This window comes from Dendrobates tinctorius, unplaced genomic scaffold, assembly GCF_039654945.1.
Source record: "Dendrobates tinctorius isolate UK_male_01 unplaced genomic scaffold, ASM3965494v1 ptg000129l, whole genome shotgun sequence".
Taxonomy (NCBI): Eukaryota; Metazoa; Chordata; class Amphibia; order Anura; family Dendrobatidae; genus Dendrobates; species Dendrobates tinctorius.
In genome coordinates this window covers 38,026,903-38,049,349 of record NW_027361797.1, presented here as the reverse complement: position 1 = coordinate 38,049,349, position 22,447 = coordinate 38,026,903, and the positions used below count along the sequence as shown (strand labels likewise).

The 22,447-nt window shown below is 44.0% G+C and overlaps 1 protein-coding gene across 5 annotated transcripts; it reads right to left on the bottom strand.

The window, feature by feature from the left end:
• Window positions 1-1,566: 1,566 nt before the first annotated feature.
• LOC141047734 (transmembrane protein 180-like) lies at window positions 1,567-22,347 on the bottom strand. 5 transcript variants are annotated; one of them, XM_073542990.1, is made up of 7 exons: window positions 22,200-22,332; window positions 19,898-20,076; window positions 18,463-18,628; window positions 16,439-17,167; window positions 13,978-14,132; window positions 8,829-8,912; window positions 1,567-1,734 (listed from the first exon to the last, which is right to left on the bottom strand). In XM_073542990.1, the coding sequence occupies exons 3-7, from the start codon at window positions 18,613-18,615 to the stop codon at window positions 1,587-1,589; spliced, it is 1,269 nt and encodes a 422-aa protein (XP_073399091.1). In that variant the 5' UTR covers window positions 18,616-18,628; window positions 19,898-20,076; window positions 22,200-22,332; the 3' UTR covers window positions 1,567-1,586. The 5 variants fall into 5 exon arrangements, with proteins under 5 accessions (XP_073399091.1, XP_073399090.1, XP_073399092.1 ...); XM_073542989.1 differs by lacking the exon at window positions 19,898-20,076 and having other exon boundaries at window positions 22,187-22,336; XM_073542991.1 differs by lacking the exons at window positions 19,898-20,076; window positions 22,200-22,332 and adding an exon at window positions 22,037-22,159.
• Between the last annotated feature and the right edge of the window lie 100 nt (window positions 22,348-22,447).

The window sequence follows — 22,447 nt, the reverse complement described above, 5'->3', positions numbered from 1 at the left end:
TGTGTGTATATATATATATATATATATATATATATATATATATATATATATATATATATATATATATATATATATATATACACACACACACAAAGTTTTTGGTTTTTGCTGCTATGGAAAAAGCTAGGCCTTATACCATCTCACCATTGGATGGCGCCAAATGGCCTTTTTAGTGATGGCTCTTCACATCAATCATAAAGCAAATATGAAACATGCCTGAATGAAGCCTATGATCGGGGTATATATTATATATGAGGAAGAAAAAGATGATGAATCCAGCAGGAACAATAAATGGTTAAAAATTTTCAATTTTTATTCCTCCATGTAAAAAAAATATTATCCTTTATGGTAAACCACGTAAAATATTTTTAGATTACAGCCTAGTGCACATATTGCAGCGTTTTACCTACGCGTTTCGAAAAACATCTTAATCATATATAGGTATATGTATATACCGTATTTTTCGGATTATAAGACACACCGGACCTTAAGACGCACCCCAATTTTCAGAGGGGAAAATAGGGGAAAAAAATAATAATGTGTCAAATGGGGGTCCGTCTTACAGTCCGAATTCAGCTTACCTGGGAAGGGATCCGGCACAGGTGGAGGAGTAGTCACAGGGGTCATTCAGTGGTCCAGGCTCGTGCGGTGGCGGCTCTGTGTTGGGGCAGGTTGGTTGTGCTGGAGCAGCTGGGCTGTACTGGGGCAGCTGGGCTGTGCTGGGGCAGCTGGGCTGGGGCTGGGGAAGCTGGGCTGGGGCTGGGGAAGCTGGGCTGGGGCTGGGGAAGCTGGGCTGTGCTGGGACTGGGGCAGCTGGGCTGTGCTGGAACAGCTGTGCTGGGGCAGCTGGGCGTCTCTCTGTGCTCCGATGCAGGGGCGGCAGCTCCGCCAGCATTTCCTCCAAGCCCGGAGGCCCCCGCACATCCCTTGCTGGCCGCCGCCATGTTGCGGTGGCCTCCAGGAACATGGACGCCGGGAAGATGGCCGCCGGTCCGGGGACGGCGCATGCGCAGGTTCAGATCTCGTCCCGAGATCTCGGGGGACAAGATTCAAATCAGCAAGGGATGTGCGGGGGCCTCCGGGCATGGAGGAAATGCCGGCGGAGCCGCCGCCCCTGCACCGGAGCACAGAGAGCCGCTACCCCTGCACCGAAGCACAGCCCGCTGCCACCACCGCACTACAGAGACCCCGCGGCACCCGCACCAGCCTCGGAGGTTAGTACATTGCGACCATAAGACGCACCCCCCACTTTCCCAAAAAATTTTTTGGGGAAAAAAGTGCGTCTTATGGTCCAAAAAATACGGTAATATACTGTATATATTATATAATTTTTTTTTTATTTAATCGGAGACAACCAGAATTACTGAACACAAATTAAATAAGGGAACTATGATCTCAAGACGAAAAAAGAAATCACACTTTTTCTATATTTGTACCATATGGATTCTTCACCATTTCAGCAATGCTGAGCAGGCTTCTTCCTAAAGCCGGCCATTAGCTCATTTACCCAATGCATGTGTATAGGAGGGGCGTTCTAGTGGTTAGCTAATATAGGACTGCACATAGACATACCAGCGGGGTGAGACTCACCTGGGATCTGGCTGATCCACTTTGTTGGTTAAGTTTTCATATCCATACTGATTAAGAATAGTAACGACAAGCATAGGTGCCAGGGACTGGGCAGGCTTTGTGAAGAGGGCATTTGTCCCAAAAACCATTGACGACAGTGGGGACCTAACGGAAAAAGAATACTTATTCATCTTGATGAGAGAACATTTTGTAAAAGCTGGTGGCAGATGTTGCTTTTCAAGGTTTAAATGAAATTAAAGGAGTTGTGCGGGATTAGAAAAATATGGTGGCTTCCTTTCAGAAAGAGCTTCCACCCTATGGGTTGTGTGCGGTATTGCAACTCCGCTCTATAGAAGTGAATGGAGCTACGAACAACCATGAGCACTGGCACAGTGTCTATAAGAAGGCAGCCATATTTATTCTAATCCTTGATATCCACTAAGTGCCTGGAACAAAACCGATAAACAATGAGCAGAACATACCTAAAAGGGCTTGGCTTAGGAAGATCACCAGCGATACACAAGATGGGTAATAAATGTATGATCGCGGGGGGGGGGGGGTCTTACTGTCGATACACCTACTGATCACAAGAACAGGCTTCCCATTAGGGGTGGTCCACATGTGTAGTGACACTCCAATCATCCTAGTGTATATGTCCCCCATTCTGGTATACATATCTCTTACCCTTGGCCCCATCCTGGTATACATGTCCCTTTTCTTCTTATCCTGGTATATGTCCCTTACCCTAGGCCCCATCCTAGTATATAGATATCCCCATCCTGGTATATGACCCTTAGACTGGGCCCCATCCTGGTAACATGACCCTTTTCCTGGCATATATATCCCCATCCTGGTATATGACCCTTATCCTGGGCCCCATCCTGGTATATGACCCTTATCCTGGGCCCCATTCTGGTATATATGTCCCCCATTCTGCTGCTGTTGTTTAAGTCGTAGAAAAAAAAAAAAGATTATATTCACCTTCCTCCGCCGTCCTCTTCTGAAGATGTCAGCGTGCAACAACGGGAGAGCATGACGTCACTGCCATGCACCGCCAGTCACGTGCATGCCGACATCAGCTACTGGCCTCGGATTGGCCAACAGTGTGTATTGCAGCGCACGGACCTGACAGGTCTCTGCAGCGCAATACACTTCAGTTGAATATGCATCCGAGAACGCACAGTTGAAGTTTGAGCTGGCATCAACGGGTCCCTCAACTGCACGGACCTCGTCACAACCGCGATCGTTAGTCCCTTGTCTGTAACTCTTATCTTTCTTCCCCTGAGCCAAGACAATTTGGTGTATTAGTCACAGCTAAGAAACAAGGTTCAGTTTTTATTCACATTTGAACTATGAAAATTTGTAAAGCGGTAACACAAGGAGGATGAGCCTTCATGTCCATCTCATGACGTGGTTTATGCTCCACAGGATTACATCGTAGATGAAGAATAACAAAAGAGGTCTTGGAGGAAAGATGGGGAGTGCTGCTACTAAAATTCTCCCCACACTTTCCAGAATTCTTACAAGAAGGATGGAATTTAGGGAGCAGAGCAGAACATTGTAGAAAACCCATCTCTGTGCGTCTTGTTCCCAAACAGCAAAATTACCTATATGTCATGTGACTCCCCTTATACTAAATGTCCCTATTTTGTCAATAGAGGTGGTCCTGAGCAAGAAACCCCATATGAAATAATCTGAGGCCAGATCTCAGTAACTAGAGCAGGTGTTTGGCTCCTCTATGTACAAAGCTCAGCACAGACCAAGATAACGGGTCGGGTTTCTCTTGTGGCGGCTCATGTGCACGAAGGAAAAGATGCCCCAATACTGTCACATTCCGGTCTCCAAGGCCATCATTGAAAGTGCTGGTAGTAAGTTGGGCAACACAATAGCAGAGTAAATGTTTGTTACATAATAAAGTTTATAGAACTTATTTAAAAGTGACCTTAAGGCTATGTGACACGTTGCAGAACTCCCGCGGAAGTTATTGTGGGAATTCTGGAATTTCATTCTGCGGGAAAACTGCATTTTAAATTCCCGCAATTTTCCTGCGGATAAACTAGCGATTTGCAAGCGTAATTAGCTTGCAGAACTGATTGACAGGTTGGTCACACTCATCAAACAGTGTTTGACTAGTGTGACCAACTTTTTACTATTGAGGCCGCCTATGCGGCATCAGTAAAGATATTGTGGTGTAGTAACCACTGAGTCCGCTAGGGGGCGCTGTGTGGATGTCCCAGGAGAAAGGATGAATGGCAGAATACGGAATGGCCGTTATGTATCCCAAAGTGGGTGGCTTTGGGATGGAGACTTGTGTGTTGTTCAGCAATGATATTGCTGAGGTGTTGCTTCAATGTATAAGGGAGAAATCTCCAGGTAACTAGAGAGATGGGCGGGCCTGGTTACCTACAAACCCACCCAGGGGTGTGTTCAGGCCCGGATTGGCAATATAACCAACCGGGCATTTTCCCGCTGGGCCGCTGTCACGTGGGCCGCGGGCGGCAGCGCCCGATCATCTGGCCGCTTGCCAGCGGCTGCGGTCACTGTTGCTCCTGCCGCCGGCCCTCTGCAGCACGGCGGTGATAGTTTCCAAGTTCCTCCCGCACTGCAGGGAGATAAGCCGCCACGCCCCCCACACACCCCCCAGAACCCCATCCTCGCCTTAGCATGAGACCCCCTCCCCCCCGCAGCCACTCACAGCGTCGCACTCGCTTGTCTGCTCGCTCTGTTCGCAGGACCTGTGATGAGGTCACAGGATGGGAGGAGTCAGGGGGTCACATGATCAGGAGCCTTTGTCCAGACCCCAGACCATGTCACCCCTGACTCCGCCCCTCCTGTGACCTCATCACAGGTCCTGTGCGCTCAGCCTTGCCTCTACCGTCTGCAAGACTCTGCTTTGCTGTTGTCATGGTGCTGGTTGAGGTAAGTATGTGTGGGGTCAGGATTTACAGTGTGGATGTAGCAGAGCCGCGTGTGTGCGGGGTGTACGGAGCGGAGCCGCGTGTGTACGGGGTGTACGGAGCGGAGCCGCGTGTGTACGGGGTGTACGGAGCGGAGCCGCGTGTGTACGGGGTGTACGGAGCGGAGCCGCGTGTGTACGGGGTGTACGGAGCGGAGCCGCGTGTGTACGGGGTGTGCGGAGCGGAGCCGCGTGTGTACGGGGTGTGCGGAGCGGAGCCGCGTGTGTACGAGGTGTGCGGAGCGGAGCCGCGTGTGTACGAGGTGTGCGGAGCGGATCCGCGTGTGTACGAGGTGTGCGGAGCGGAGCCGCGTGTGTACGAGGTGTGCGGAGCGGAGCCGCGTGTGTACGAGGTGTGCGGAGCGGAGCCGCGTGTGTACGAGGTGTGCGGAGCGGAGCCGCGTGTGTACGAGGTGTGCGGAGCGGAGCCGCGTGTGTACGAGGTGTGCGGAGCGGAGCCGCGTGTGTACGAGGTGTGCGGAGCGGAGCCGCGTGTGTACGAGGTGTGCGGAGCGGAGCCGCGTGTGTACGAGGTGTACGGAGCGGAGCCGCGTGTGTACGAGGTGTACGGAGCGGAGTCAAGTGTGTACGAAGCATACAAAGCGGACTTTTCCCATGGACACAGGAGTACACGGCGGAGCCCTGAGGAGCATTTTAAAACTCGCACATGATGTTCCACCGGAAGTGATATGCTGGAAGCTGACCGGAAATGAGATAATTTCTTGAGGAGATTGTGACGGAACCAGGAATGCTTCAGATCCATCACCATGTCCTCCTCCGACAGCACAGACAGCAGGATCATGATATGTCCTGCACTGGGAGGGTCAGGTGGGCACTACAATGGGAGCCGGGCTGCTATAGTATCTTTATAGAATCTTTCTTTATTTCTTTCTTTTTCTTTCCTCTCTTTCTCTCTGTTCTTTCTTTCCCCTTTCTTTCTCTCTTTCTCTGTTTTCTCTCTTCCTTAGTGCCAGCCACTGTTCCCTCAGTACCAGTCAGTGTGATCAGCAGTGCTAAATGGGTGCGATTAGGTGTGCACATGGGTGTGGCTGGGCGTGGCCAAAATTTGCAGCGGCGCGCCGCAGTCTTTGTCCATCTTTCCTTTCTTCAAAACTTGGGAGGTATGATAGGGGCGGCTATGACCCGGGGGTCTGGTTGCCCAATGGATAGCAGTTCTGCCAGGAATTCTGTCATCATGCATACAAAAGGGGACAGAGCTTTGGGAGGAGTACTGTACCTAAGAGCAATAAATAGGACTGAGCTGAAGTACTGGGCACAGCTCTGACTACATGTTATATAGTCGTGTTAATCTCCGCTCACTTTTTGTAACCTACAAGTGTACAAAGATATTATATAGTCGCCATGTGACTAGTGGGCCTGTGTAACTTCAAATGCCAGGGCTGAATTTTAGTCCCAGTCCGGCCCTGGGTGTGTTTAAGAGTGTCATAATAAAGTATATGTGTGGCTGTGTGTAATAGGACCTTTAGTGAGGTCATAGCCATGTGATCACCTGTGGGTGAGGTTATGGACCATATAAGGTACCTGAGGTCCGGTCACATGAGAGAGAGCGTATGGATCTGATTGAGCCATGTGGAAGGTCCCGGCAGGCCTAGGTGGAGGAAAGTGTGCTACCTTCCTAAAGACCACGTGCTGAGGCTGCTGACCCAGTGAGGCCTGTGGATATTGGCTGTATGTGTGGACGGATAAGCCTCCTGTGTTTGCTGAGGCTCCAGGACTGAGCCTGAAACAATGGACACTTGTACTTGCTTTCACCTGAGCTAAAGGCTATTCCGCGGAGGTTGGCACCCTAGGGGGGACGTTGTGGCGCCCCCGCTCATGATAGTATGGCAGCCATTGGGCATTAAAAGAGTGATTATCTCCATGTGGCACTAGTTCGAGTCTAGTGATTGTGGTATTTTTTGAGAAATTATCTGATGACCACAAGATCAATAACAGTCCATGTGTGAAAGTAGAAATACTTCCTTCACAACTTTACCCTGAAACCACCTGTTAATGTGGATTGAATGTGTTCTATTGTTTTTAACTGTAAGGGATACAGGGCCCTCCTTAGAGCAGTATTTTATTGTCTAGAATGAGGGGTCCCTTTACGATTGGGTAGAGGGTAACCCTAGTGGCTGCAGGGTGTATCAGGGTCCCTAGGGACAGTCATCGTTGAGCGGGGGCGCCACAACGTCCCCCCTAGGGTGCCAACCTCCGCGGCCAGGCAGTTGTGAGCTCAGGGTATCTAATAGGGATTCCTAGTTATTCACTTATTGGGGTTTTGTTTGAACACTTTTGGTTTTGATTTTTGTCACTTTTTGGTGCATAACCAAGTTTTTTGGTTATTTTTAACCTAATAAAGTATCATTTTTAGGGGTATGTTCTTATGATTAGGTTAATCATTGCCTACAAAAATAATTTGATCAATAATGCAGCAGGAGAAAAAACCGTGACCGTAAGAAAATAAAGCCGTCACCTCCAAATAGCTATGCCAAAGTGATGGCCAATATTTGTACTCTACACACACAGGACCCGATTCATTTACATATTTGCTGTTTTAAGTCACTTTTCTTTTTTGCTATGTGGTATTTATTACCATTTTTTGTGTCAAATTTTTCAAAAATGGTGAACGTGGTTGATGAATTGGGTGGACACGAATCATTATGTGACCTAAGTAATATAAAATAACACATTTAAAAATATAAATTCCTGTTTCCTTTAGTGCAGAGAACGGTAACTAATTTTGACAGCGTATTATAGACGCGTTTCCATTTGGCAGACTTATTGATAAAGTCTCATATAGCCGCTTTCTGAATCGTCTGGTCTAGAAACTTCAAGAAGGGGGACTCCCGTTTAGGAGCCTTATCTATTGTCCGCGTTATGGCTCATGTACATGAAGCTCGGCCCACGCACAGGCTGCAATGCACAGACTGTCCGCTTATCTCCAGACCTAAACTTGACAGCCTCATAGGCATGTTTTGAGCATCTACAAAAGAGTGTTTATAGCTTTGGAGGACATAGCTCAATGGTGCATTGACAGCCTGTTGATTTTAATGAGGACAATGTAATACTTTATTTGTTCTGTGGTGGCGCTGTAGGTGAATTGACACTTCCTGATAGGTTCTCACACTGATTGCAGAGCGCTGGGGAATCCAGCTGAGGGACCCCCAAAATCACAGTCTCCTCAGTTGACCCTTCAAGCAAACAACTTAAAGATACTCCTAAAGAGTACTTTTCATGCCTTTTAAACTCTGCATGAAAATAGTAATAAATGTAAGGTTTTAAATAAGGGAGTCTGTCAACAATTTTTATAATTCCAAATTGCTCATAAAAGGGAGGCTCTCAGCTGTGCACTGTTAGCCACGCCCATCTCCAATATACTCTGGACCCTAGCTAGCACTCATTGTCAAGAGTTAGCTTTTGCTGCATGCCTAGAGGTTGTTGGTGGTTATTACTGGAGAAGGTGTTTGGTGGATTTATCTGTGACTGTTGCAAGGTTTTGAGTGTGTGATAATTCCCTTTCTTCTCCTACTTTGGTTTAACCCCATCCTCCGCGCCTCGATGCATTCCTCGGTTGTCTCTGTGAGTGTATTTGTATGTTTGGTATTTTTCAAAACCCCTGTTCATATTACCTCGATCGTCTGGTTGGTGTACTACAGTACACTGCTACTCCCCTCTTCCCTGGGTGGGAGAAGGATACAGATTGAGTGCAGATTCAGGAGCTAAGGCAAAGTATGTGGCCCCGGCGTCTTCACCATCAGAAGTAATCCGAGGAGCAGGGCGAGCTAGGGCGTTAGGGACAGGGACAACAGGATCGTGACACCGATGCTGTGGATCTGTCCATTGTCTAATTCCATCATAGAATCATAGAATGTTACAGTTGGAAGAGACCTCAAGGGTCATCGCGTCCAACCCCCTGCTCAATGCAACCCCACCAGCTATGAGCACGTTTGAAAAAAAGTCATATAAAAGTTTCCTAACTCAATGTGTTCTAGAACGACGTCCCTGTGACATCTCCTCTCCTCTGATAATAATTGGACTTATGGTCTATTTTTGTAAACCAGGTTGGCATGAGTTTGTATAACCAGCCTCCGTGCAGACCGAAATGATAGATCCCATTCATAGTGAGGAACGGAATACTAGGGCAGATATTATGAGTAAGGTGTACACAGGTTTTACAGGAAGTGCAAAGCATCAACAGCAAATCAGGTCAGGCATCACAAAACATGGTAAATGACGGGAAAGACTTCCTCTGTGCTTAAAGGGGCGGCACGTAACACTTGAAGCCATATGTGTGACTTACTTGCGTTTGTAGTTGGCAAAATCTGCATCTACAATATCGGCCAAAGGCAGATTAAATACGCTGAATGAGGCATGTACTAATACCCTGGAGAGAAAAAAATATAACATGAGTTACAAATAAATATAAACCTATAATTTGTCAGTAATTATACAGTAATTTCCAATGACATGTGAATCGTAATAAAAATGCTGTGACACAAAATACGGGTTATTGGGTCACTTGTCTATTGGGACAAACAGAAGTGAATAGAACATGTGTCACTATGGCAACAGACTACAATCCAACCCTGTGTAGTCAGGTCCTGCAGTCACAGCCTATGCCCCTGCACACTGATGGTAAAGACAAGCCGTCAGCTTCATTTTACAGTGTTATCCAGAGGTAGAGCTCTATAGGTCAAGAACAGAGCCTCTGTCTCCATTGTCAATCATGCAGCACAGGGCGGACAAAAAAATGGAAGCGTAACCATGGACTGCAAGTGCACCAGTATAGACCACAGTGTGCACTTGCAAACTAATTTGCATAAAGCTAAAAAAGCAGTTTTGGGGGCTTTAATGATGGATTCAGACCACTGAGGCATCATTGGAATTGTGACACCATATAGTGAAGCGGACAAGGTGTTGGAGAGAGAGAACACATTTATAACTACGGTACATATAAAATCCCCTATATTTGTGCATGTGCTGAATACATTCAGCACCAAAGCAGAAGAGAATGTAACTGGGGGGCAGCAGAGAACGTGGATACGGAACTAAGGAGTACAGAGCACAAGGAGTACAGAGTTATTTAACCACTCTTCTCACCTGAGTGCCAGAGAGGCATGAACCAGGAAGCTCAGCATGAACAGTGTTAGCTAATATTGCTTATTTTTCAAAAAAGATCTACAGCAAAAATTTGCCACGGAGTAATGGGATAGTGGGAGGACACAGAAAAACTAAAAGTTTATACAATCCAAATTTAGTTATTTTTGTTATTTTGTGATCATTGAGAAAAATAAACTGCTAGAAGGTCCAAAAGGTTAGTATTTAACCCATGGTGGAACTGAACCAATGTATGCTTAAATAAGACATATAATACAATTCTGGTTTATTGGACAGTTAGACAAAATGTATATATAGTCATGGCCGAAAGTGTTGGGTAGTCGGCCCTGGAAGCGGTTCTAATCTCAGCGAGTCAGCGGAAGGGAGAGACTGTAATTTGCACCATCTTGGGTATTTGCCGGGATTGTTCTACGTGTTGTTTGCCAGTTTTGTGGTTCAGTAAAGTATTGCCACACTGTAGTCTTAGTAGTATTACGCCCACGGTAAAAAGAAAGCGGGCGTTCGGTGGGATAAGCCCTGGTCCGTGCAGTTTCGAATAGCGGACTAGAGCACCTGCTGATCCCCAGTGTCTCCACACCCATGATCTAGGACGCAAACCCAGCTTTCCATCGCTGGCACTATATTGCCACCCAAAATCCTTTAGTAATCTTCAGATTTCATGATACCTTGCACACAATCATGGCACCCAGTGCCAGAGGCAGTAAACCAACCAGAAAACATCTTTGAACCTCCACCATATTTGACTGTAGGGGTTGTGTGTGAAAATATGTCCAATTTGCCTTTTTTTCTCATTTTTTGCGTTGTTCCAATACACACAAAGGAAATAAACGTGTCTAACAAAACACATAATTGCATTACTTTTCTAGGAGAAATACGTCATTTTCTGGAACAATTTCAAGGATGACACTTCAGGCCATGGCTGTAAAGCATACTAATAAAGGGAATCTTCCACCAGATTTTTCCTACTCCGTCTGAGAGCAGCATGATGCAGGGGCTGAGACCCCGATTCCAGTGATGTATCACTTACTGGGCTGATTGCTTCAGTTTTGATAAAGTCCTTGTTTTATCTGCTGCATATTTACCAGTTCTATGCTGAGCCCTGTATAACCCCGCCCACATCACTGACTTACAGCTTTCTGTGTACACTGTGCATAGGCAGAAAGATGGCAATCAGTGGTGGGGGCGGAATAATATAGCTTGGGTCTATTTAATGCTAATCTGTCACCATATTCAGCAATACGAGCTGCAAACTATAATATGCAGGCCTGTCACACCTGATGAGGGGGGTGTACTTACTTTGAAACTCCCTGTCAGAGTGGTTTTGTAATCCTTTTTGAAAATAACCCTACTGAGTATTAAAATGCTCTTTCATTTGAGGATTATACAGGCTTTCTGATGTGACAATATCAGCCTGAATAGATCTATTTATTAATACTTTCTACAAACTATATTGTGAAATCAAATGACCGATCCGCTTTATTGATCGGTAACGGAACGTATAAACATCAACACAGATTTCCACTGAAACACAATAAGAGGCAGTGTTTGGGCGGCAGGTTTTGGAACGAAATATGTGCCAAAATTCACGTGAAACTTTCACCATCTGAACGTATTCTTATATTAGTTGATGTGATAAGAACCTCTTTTAATATTTTTTTAAAAGTAAAAAAAAAAAAAAGTTCCCAGTTTTTTTTTTTTATAAGTATTTTTCTAATTTTTATGTTCTTATGCTTCCAGAACCAAAGGCAGCATAAATCAGACAGGTTCTGTTACTGCAGACCTATATGTTGTACTATGAAACACTGACACAGAAAACATACTTTAAGACGGGGGCCGGGGCGATGCGGATAACTAGTCACAGAGGTATGTCCGCTCCGGCATCTCCCCATGATCGACAGTTTTTTGTTTTTTTTACCCGTTTGTGTACAGAGCCAGTCTCCGATTCATCCCTACCATACTTAGGGCAGTATGAATCATTTGTCAGGTTCCCACTAATGCTGGAATATCAGATTTTCTAGACCATCAGATGAGCAACTCTTCCACTAAAGATATTTTACTGTCAAGGTTCCTTTGCTGTAATTTATCAGGAGGTTGAGCAGCAATTACCATAATATTTGGTAGAGCCAGAAAAGCAAGTAAGAGAAATCGACAGGGCGGATACATGATTGACAAGGTAATAATAGTCATATGCCTTCTCGAAAACAGTCTAAGTACTATACATATGTTTAAAGTATATGTATATTTCACCAAATATTTCATTTTGCCCTAATTATGCCTCTCTATTGCGGAGATATGAGCAACCTAAGTATATGACACCTAACAAGTTTATTTTTGCAAAGTCCATGTGGACGTTATCAGAGATTTTTCACTGTGGGTGTGTACTTCTTCCCCCTAAATGAGGTTGCCCAATCATGAGTAGGAATCAACACAAAGGAGAAAAAGAACACGCCCCCACAATGGCTTACAGCAGGTTTCTCAGTGTGCGAGATGTAATGACAGATGACTTTAATCACCTGCTCTCCTGGTCCAACCTCCTGCATGATTAGAAAGTGCTGGGAGTAAAGAACTGATCACGCACACCTTACAGATGAGGTCTTCGTGCAGGGGTGGGACAGTGCAGTCAACTTTAGCTGTGTCATATTACAAACCCTTCTATCAGCTCTCCTCCTCTCATAACATTGTCACCTCTGCTGTACCACCCACTTTGCCTGTCCAGAGGCGAGTCACACAACATGTAATGGATCTGCAGTGAGATCAGATTATATCTCACATAGGAGGATCCTGTTCTGAGCTATAGTGGGAACATGTTCTTTTTCTCCTTTGTGCTGCTGCCTGCTTATGATTGGGCAATGTCATACAATAAGAAGTACATGCCCCCAGTGAAAACTCTCCAATAAAGTCCACTAGGACGTAACAAAAATTAACTCATTAGGTGCGGAATACTTTGATAATATCTGTACAGAGAAGAGACAGAAAAAAAAACATGCATTGTATTCCACTCTGCAGCCACTATTACATCCGGTGTCCAGTGCAAATTCTGTCCTCTTTGACACTTCATATCTCTAGACAGCAATGTCAAAAATGGATACCTAAATAAAGTTAATTTTCAGAAACCATATCCTACATTTGCCTATACTGCCAATGCTTTAAAGACTATGAACACTTTTGACATGGAAAAAAACTATTTTTACATATTAGTGATTACCATTTAGCTAATAAAATTGCATTTATTGCTTCATTAAATGTCAGACTGTCTATGCACAGTTTGCAGCCTGATCGAAGTGTCAGATTCTTTTCCTTCATGGGAGTGTCTCTCTCAGTAATATAGGTTGGATGTGAGCTCTCTCCAGGGTGCTGCTTTCTCCATTAGCTCATTTATCAGCACAGCTTCTATTCTGCACTGACTTCCTCTTTATGAGCTTTCCTCCTTATATTATACCAGGGTTCTAAGAGGTATCAGAAATATATCACTGGCACTTTAAGCCACAAAATGTCTGACATTTGGGACCAGAGTAATCGAGACTGGCGTTTTGCATGATAGTCTTAATAAACAGTGTACTGGCGTAAGATAAGACAAATTCAAGAGGCGTGCGACTCTAAGGCTGTGTGCACACGCTGCGGATTATGTGCGGATTCATCCGCGCGGATTTTGTAAAATCCGCAGGTGAAACCGCAGGTCAAAAGACCTGCGGTTTTACCTGCGGATTGCTCTGCGGTTTTGCCCTGCGGTTTTTCATCTCCTCAATGGAGGAGATGGCAAACCGCAGGAGAATCCGCAGAAAGAATTGACATGTCAATTCTTTCTGCGGATTGAAAACCGCAGATAATCCGCGCGGAAAATTCCGCACCGTCTGCACTGCGGTTTTTGATTCCCATAGGGAATCATGGTACTGTACACCGCAGCAAAAACTGCTGCGGGTCCGCAGCGGCCAAAACCGCTGCGGAACCGCAGCAAAATCCGCAGCGTGTGCACACAGCCTTAGTGAATTTGCTGTGCACCACCACCAAAAATGTACATCAATCAGTCCCTTGTCAAAAAGTTGGCAGAACTGGTCACTGCTGGCACAAATACATCAAAAGTCGCTAAATTTTTGTGCAAAGCTGATAGTATGTGTATTGATTGACGCCTTTAAGAACCATCTGTGATGCGGTGCTATATGGTGCCAGAGTCTTTACATATACCCGTAGGTCCGTCAGTGACAATGTCAATTTAATAAAATAAGAGTATTAATCTGTCATTAGAGACAAAATACAATTGAGGAAAAACAGAAGGAATAAAAAAAAACAGTGTTATACCGGACATTAACAGAAAGCAGGAGAGGTTTACTTACATGTTGGTGACGAGGAATGTCGCAAGGATATAGTAATGCTGCTGTCCTATGAACACCATCAAAACTGCTGCAATGGCTTCTACATAGAAGGCATACAAGATGACCTTATAATACCCGATACGTGATAATAACGAGTGACTGATCAGCACGAGAAACTGAAAATATAAATGAAAAGTGATCAACTGTGACCAAATTCAGAATACGACCAGGCTACGATAAGAAGGATCAAAGTCACTTAATATACCTGTGGGACTGTCTCTCATACCATTGATATGGAAAAAAATTACATGTTAGTAGTTACATTTAGTTAATAAAATTGCAATAAGTATCAGTCTCCAATCTTCATTCTTTCGTATCATTTTTAGACTGACCCAAGATTCAAATTTTTCTCCTTTGGGAGTTTCTCTTCCAGTAATACATGCTGGATTTGAAGTCTGAAATTGTCCAATCTTTATTAGCTCATATAATAGCACAGCTTCTATGCTGTACTCATTTTCATGTACTTTCCTCCTTATTTGTAGTCTGTTTTCTTTCCCTTCCCTGACACTGTATATACTTTCTCACCTCTTCACATTATGGAGATTTGTGTACAACTACCTCTCTACTACCGAAAGAAAAAAGAGTGGGAGATACTGGGTCCAAGAGGTTCAGTTCCTACACGACTGCATGGGAACGCCCATCACAATTGACTCTAAGACGTCTACTATTGGTTGACCTTGAACAATACCAACTGACTGTAAATAGATTATTTCTGACGGAGGTCCTAAAGAAAAAAAAGCTTATACTCACCTCCTGTGGCGGCGCCATTCCAGGGGTATCAGCACTTGGGCACCAGTGCTCTTGAGCGGTTGTCGTGACACGCAAGCCTGGCACCCAGTCGGCGCTGGCATCACGGTCTCCTCCTTCAGACGTAGAAATATTAACAAGATATTAAGAGCTGCGGCTGGTCACTCACTTTTTGTCCTGTGACGCCAGCACTGATTGGGCGCTGAGCTCACGTGTCACAACCGCGCAAGAGCTCTGGGAGCGCGAATGCCAACACTGCTGGAATGGCGCTGGCATGGGAGGGGAGTACAAGTCTTTTTAATTTGAGAACAAGTCTTTTTAATTTCAAGGGGGCAAACAATGATTGGTCCCATTTTCCTCAAAATTCCAGAGGCATGATGAAAAAAAATAGGGAACGTGAGGGTCTCTTTGAATCAGTCTATAGCTAAATGTTACGCTTCATTTATTTATACAGTTCGTAATTTACCATACGTCGCACTGATATGATCTATATATGTTCATTTAATGTTATTAGCAATTCCAAAATGTTTAACTTTTGGAGATTTGAATGTTATTTGCGCTTTCGGAATGTCGCCATCAGATGCGCATACAATGGATGGGACTCGCGCTAACAGCAAGCATCTCTGTAATTCGGCATAATATTTTTTAACGATTTTGCATATAAACAGTTAAAAAAATAACACTGATAAAACCCCAATCATGCCCCAATTCACCCGCCACCTCCTGTCATCTCAAAATCCCTTCTGGATATCACAATTAATATACCAAAGAAAGTAGGAGAGGGAGAGAGACAATTGTGAGATCCTCAACATGACCAAGTATGCAGGTCACGCGGTGGCCATACCATTAGACTTATGTTGGCCGAACCCATCGATATCGAAGGGTTCGATCGATGGTCTAATGTGTATTGGGCGCCGGCTGATCGATGGTCTGGAGAGGTGTTGATTGCATTGTTCTCCCTGAGCTAACCAGCCAGACGATGTGTCAGTCGGCGGCTTTCTTATAGACAGCACATGAGCATTCGGCTGAAAGAGCGCTCCTGTGTATGTGAGAGTCGGCTGCGATAGCCGAGAGCCATCTAATGTGTTCGGCCAACTTTAGGGCCTCTAATTATTGTTATGCCCAAGACACAATCCAGTACCTCCAGCTCCTTCCAATACCAGTGAAGTTGTGAGCCTCCACAAAGCATATGAATTAGGTCTACTGGTTCTATAGAGCACCAAGGACATTTGGCATCTGACCAACATCCTAATTTTGGGAAAAATTCTGATGTCCTACAGACACTCGGTAAGGCTTTATTCATACATCAGTAATTACAGTTTCTCTCTGTAAGTGCCATTCCTGGTTTTGGCATACAAAAGACTGATGCAAAATACTGATGTGTGAATGAGACCTAAAGAGTAGAGTTGTGAACGCTTAACACTTCCCACCACAGACAACCGTCGCGACGCTAATATTTCCGCATTGTTCGTTTGCACCTTCTACGGTTGACTTTATTGGAGTCTGATAAGCGTATCGAATCGGCAACTATTAAAAGTTTTACTTGGTTAATGAACTTCTTCCTGCATTCGTTTCCGTGATTTGTAAGCATTATTTTATCAGCACGTATTTAATCGATTACATATTGATGTCTGTATGGACCTGAGGAAGAAGACTGTACGGTTTTACTACTTACTGGAGGAAAAATGAAGCCAGCTCCATACATGAGACTTCTGACGGCAGAGGGGAGTGCATCTTTAGGAATGAGGTTATCAGCAAATATTATCATGAAGTTGCTGCAAAAAGTACCGTGAAAAACTTGAAAAAAGTTCATAAACACAAACAACAGAAAATTCTTTTGGGTAAGGATCTGTTTGGTGAGAGTCAGCACAGCGGTCCAGGACAGAGAGGTGTCTGACTTGGCGCTGCTCTCCACCGATTTTTCCCGCTGTTCGTACTGGCTTACGCCAAACACCCCGGTGTAACACATGCATGCTGTGGCCAGGACTGCCACAAAGACTGTGAATGTCTGAAAGCTGGGGATGTTGTCCATGTTATCAGATGCAAGTCCGCAGAAGAGAATGCTCGATGATGCCAGAAGTGAAGCTACTTGGTTGTATTTAATGAGCTGAAGACGATTTTCGTGCTTGGATGAAATCTCGGCAAATAGGGCGCATTGGGCAAGCAAAACAAAGGTAAGCATGCCATCAAAAATGCAGAGGGCTACCATGAGATGGACACCACTGAGCCATTCACCTTCTGTGTAATCTTTCCAAGGAAACCAAGGAACCAGAAAAGCGAGGGCATAAAATGGAGCGCCGTATAATATGGAGTGGCGTCGTATAGAGCAGAAGCCCGTTTTGGAATTATCTTGGATATAACCAAATAGCGGGTCGTTTATGGCATTCCAGACCATAAAAATTACCTGTAAAAATGAAAATAGCATGTGAAAGAATATAAAGAACATCTACACCCCTGTGTACTAAAATCCCAAAAAAGGCTCAAATACAAAAAAAACTCATCCATAATATGCACAAAATCCCAAGAAAGAAAGTGGACAAAAGAGCGTAGGTGAAAATTATAACAAATTTTATTGTAGTCAAAATAAAGTAATAAAATTGACAGAAAAAACTAAAATACACAAGGGAATCAGCAACACCCAGTACCACACTTGAATAGGTTGGTATAGTGATAGAAACAATGATAAAAATATATAAGGATTATTATTATAAGCCAATATAATAATACTGTCAGGTGCTCATGGACAAAGATCCATGGTCACAAAAGGACTTTTTGTATATAGCATTAGTGCAAAAAAGTACTGATCTATAAAAATAAAATACCCATAGCAATCGCACTGCAAAAACTCAGGGCCATAGGAAACAGTGTTCAATATTATCCCCTAAGTAGTGCAATCAGCCTATACTGAAAAGGTTATATCAGCAAAAAAAACGACCACAAAACATTATATATTATATATATATATATATATATAGGGAGAGATGCAGGATAACAGCCAAGTGAGGCAAATAGATATAGAAAATAATAAACGGCCAAAATTAGTCAAAATCAAACAGTGCCAAGAACCAAACCTTATCAAAAGTGCAGGCTAGGAGACCCCAACGCGCCGGACCTCTCTGACCTTTCCCGGCGCCTGCGCACTGCAGTACTTTACTCTGCCCTCAACAGGGCATATAAAGTACGCGTGCGCAGGAGCCGAGGGAGAAGCAAGGAGGAGGACATCATCGTATGAAGATGGGAGGCGCCGGACTGTACTGCGACACCCACCGCCCCGCCCCCCGGTGAGTATAATGTAACGTTTTACTTATTTTTCAGGTTTCATCGGGGGCTTATCTACAGCATTACAGAATGCTGTAGATAAGCCCCTGATGGTGGTGGCCCCAGCTTATGGGGCAAAAATGGGGTGACAGATTCCCTCATGTTCTAGAATACCCGATGCGTTAGAATCAGGCCACCATCTAGTAATAAATATATAGTTCCCTAGCAATCTTTCCACAAGAGTTCAGCTGGGGTTCTGAAATTTTTGACATACAGAGGAAAGGTGTAGACTGCGCTATTCTTAGCATAAAAAATACCAGAACCACTGATGGAAAGCGTAGTATGACCAGAGCACATGTAAAATGCTTATTTAAGAAAAACGACAAAACATTGAGTTAATTTGATTTCCAAAATGAGACCGATCCTGAATCTCCATTTTACCTGCGCTTGGTGAAAGGCTCCTTCTGATATTTTGTAGTGGTTAAGAAACAGCTTCACGTAATAGAAGTGGAATATGCTGTTCATCATTCCAGCCCCTAACGTGGTCATAGAGTAGGCCAGGGCCGGCCCGTGGATTCCTAAGGATAACTTCATGTTTACACTTCACCTACGGAAACATAAACAGCGAAAGAACTACATAAAAAGCCATAACACGACTACATAAAAAACCATAACACAAATACATTAAAGTATAATACAAATACATAAAAAGTATAATACAAACACATAAGTATAATACAAATACTTTAAAGTATAATATAAATACATAAGTATAATACTAATACACAAAAGCCATAATACAAATACATAAAAAGCCATAATACAAATACTTAAGTATAATATTAATACATAAAAGTATAATAATAATACATAAAAAGTCATAACACAAAAGCATAAAGTAAATGAAAATAACAAAAATAAAGCTGCACCCCTTCAGCTGTGTTCGGTCCTGTGTGGCTGATCCTCTGAAAAGGGGCAGTGTGATGTATGGGCTCATAGACTTTTTATTAGAGTTGAGCAGAAAGGTTTGCAGGAACCTCGTCCAGCAGTCACGTCAGTAGTCCATGGCCACCAGACCAGAGTCCTGTGAATTTCCTCGTACCTGCCAGCATCCCTGGCACCACTTCTGATTAGTTGGCTGAACATGATGTTATGAGTGCGTCACCCTGCAATGATGGCATCACGCTGGTCCTAACAATCAGAAGAGGGGACGAGGATGATGGCAAGTAGTAGTAGAAGGTTCACAGGGCTCTGATATGGTGGCCGTGGAATACCAACAAGGTTGCTGAACCACAGTCCTGAAAATGTTTTTGCTCAACTCTGTCTACAGATCAACACATCACTTAGCTTCTTTCTGAGGATCAGCTGAGCAGAACCAAACACCAAGCACTTAACTAAGAGTTTCCACCGCTTCACTACACTGATCGTGGAAGTTTCAGGACCAGGATCTGCACCGACTAAAACTTTTATCATGTTGCGGTGACATGTCAAAACCTATTTCAAAGCACGGCTCCCCCTTCAGTCCTACTGCACACCTACCAAATATATTTTTGTGGACAAGCACTTGAGTTTATGGAAGGAGGTAACTTGGTATTTTTAGTATCTTATGACTGCATCTATAGTCTCTGAAAGACCCTCAAACCCTTATAGACTGTACATGCAAAAGCACTAGGCATGTGTGGGGAAAAATACTGCAAAGTAAGAAGCTTTTAAAAACAAAAGTGTGAGTAGTTTTATCATGTTACAGAATTCAAAATTAATTATTGGGTGTGATTGCCATTAGTCTTCAAATTACAATCAGGTCTTCTAGTTACATTTACACAGTTTTTGAAGGAAATCGGCAGGAAGGTTTTTCCAAACATCTTGGAGAACTGACCACAGATCTTCTGCAAATCATTCTGTCAAATCAGATTCGATGATGTTGAGATCAGGGCTCTTTGAGGTCATATCATCACTTCCAGGACATCTTTTTCTTCTTTAGATTAAAGATGGTTCTGAATAACATTGGCTGTATGTTTGGGGTCTTTGTCCTGTTGCAGAATCATAGACACCTCCCTGATGGTATAACATGATAGATAAGTGTATTTCTCAGCATTGAGGACACCATTAATCCTGACCAAATGCACAACTCCATTTGCTAAAATGCAGCCCCCAAACTTGCAGAAGCCTCCACCATGCTTCACAGTTACATGCAGACCCTCATCACTGCACCGCTCTCCAGCCCTTCCGCAAACAAACTTCCTTTTTCTACTGCCAAATATTTCTCATATCAGTCGAGAGCATCATAGAGGCAGAATGATTTGCACAAGCGACATCCACAGAAGATCTGAGGTCAGTTTTCCAAGATGTTTGGAACAACCTCCCTGTGGAGTTTCTTCACAGTGTGCAAGTATATAGAATTGATGCCGTTTTGAAGTCAAAGTGTGATCACACCAAATATTCAAATGACTTAGATTTCTCTTTTGTTGAGTCACTTCAATTTTTTTTAATTATAAAAAATAAACTAGTAACACATTTATTACAAAAAAATATACCAGGATCATATGCGATCACAAAACCACTTGCCCCATTGAATTTGATGATTACCTATTTTTTTTTTTACGTTTTTAGAACCCCACATAATCTGTGTTCCCATTGGTAAGAATACGTCTAAGTATTAGTTTGAAAATGAATTATATTTTAACAAAAAATATTTAATCAATGTCTTATAAAGCTTCCACCGATACCTAGAGCAACATCACGGCGTATTTTTAAATAAAACATTATTTTACCCCTACTAACTAAATGGACTCAGTTTCTGGCTTTGAAACTCAGGCTGTACTGGAATATCCAACACAAAACCAGTTTGACGCCTTTGGACAAAAAAAAGAAGCTAAAGAGACCTCAGTGCATTATCTAGAAGCAGTGCCCAGTAGTTGCCGGCATCCAGTGATCTGACCCCCATTGTATATCTAACCTATAAGGTGACAAAGTCCATAGCTGGCACACTACTAAACGCATGACTTATCAAACACAATTACAGCTTTGTGCTAAAAGGTACAAGGTGGCGACATAAACCTGTAAATTCCGGGCACCGGATCCTCATATTATTCTCTCCATGTCCTAATGATCTATCACTTTCTGCCTGGGTACTGAAAAGATTGACACTCCTTAAAGCAAGTTCTGCAGAATCCATAAGGCTCATCAGTGTCTCCTTGTCTTCCTTAAATCCGAGCCAGGTGGGTGGGCTAGGTAAAGTTGGCACCATATATATCCGATCTATGTTATGTAGTATTACAAGGATCAGCATGTACTCAAATATCAGTCCTGGGCTCCACAATAAAAGTGGCTGTGCTTACTGCACAAGTCACCCATAGTAATTTAAAGGGACCTGTCATGATGGAAATGGTCTCTTGATTTGCCGGCAGGAGGAGCTGATCACATTTTTTTGAGGCCAAAGTTTCAGTAAAATTTGTTGACATCCCCGATACTTATATGCCCAGGAGTCCAGTGGGCGGTCCTGTTCAGTGATGGACAGTCTTCCCTGTATGACTTTGCATGTAGATAGCTGTCAAACATTAAGTAGGACCGCCCACTGGACTCCTATACAAACACCTGGGATTTTAATAAATAAGATGCAAGTTTTACTAAATCCCCCCCCCCCCCAAAAAAAAAAAAAACACCTATATATCATTCTGCTCAGCTTCCACAGCTCGGACTTGTTCCCTTTAATATGGCACAATGAAATGGTGACAATTAAATGAATATTCTGATTTTATGTAATTGTAGCGTAATCCTATTTTAGTGACACTGCCACAAACAGGCACATCCCCTGACAAAATCCGCAATGGGGAGCGGGAGATCCAGGGTCAAACAGATCGATCCGATCACATCAGCTGAATCTGCACAGATTTATAAACAGTTTTAGATGCTGGAGGATCTACCCCAGGCACAGCACAGCGTGCGATCTGTGTCATGCCCTCAGCATTGGCAATATCTGCTTGCAGCCAGTGACTACAGACAGCAGGAGTGTTACCTGGGCCTGAAGAACACAGGTTTCATTCATTACCAGCAAGCAGAGATCTTGATAGTAGGGAGGAACTGACTCTGGGGTAAAGCAGCACAAGAACTGCAGCAAGACTCATCTACATCTAGCACCATCACCAAAAGTAAAGCAAGCACCCACAGTGACCACATACTACCAGGCAGAGGACATGGATGGTAAGGACGCGTTCACACGGGGCGCCAGGACGCGCAGGAGCTCCCACCGGCCAGTTGCCCGTCGCAACCCGCAAGCTTCAATACTCTGAGCATCCAGCAGCAAAACACGGAAGTGTCGCAACACAAATCTGGGCGTGTTTGAGCGTTTAACCAATCACAGCAGGGCAGCGTGCCTTTACTAAAAAGTGATTGGTCCAAAGGTAACCGCCCTTTCTTTACCCCGAGA

Excerpts from the sequence above, each read along its gene's own strand:
- LOC141047734 (XM_073542987.1), bottom strand. The coding sequence starts at position 18,615 with ATGAAGTTATCCTTAGGAATCCACGGGCCGGCCCTGGCCTACTCTATG. Across the intron at positions 17,168-18,462 it reads GAGCCTTTCACCAAGCGCAG|GTAATTTTTATGGTCTGGAA; the intron begins GTAAAATGGAGA and ends TCATTTTTACAG. Across the intron at positions 1,735-8,828 it reads TTTGCCAACTACAAACGCAA|GTCCCCACTGTCGTCAATGG; the intron begins GTAAGTCACACA and ends TTTTTCCGTTAG.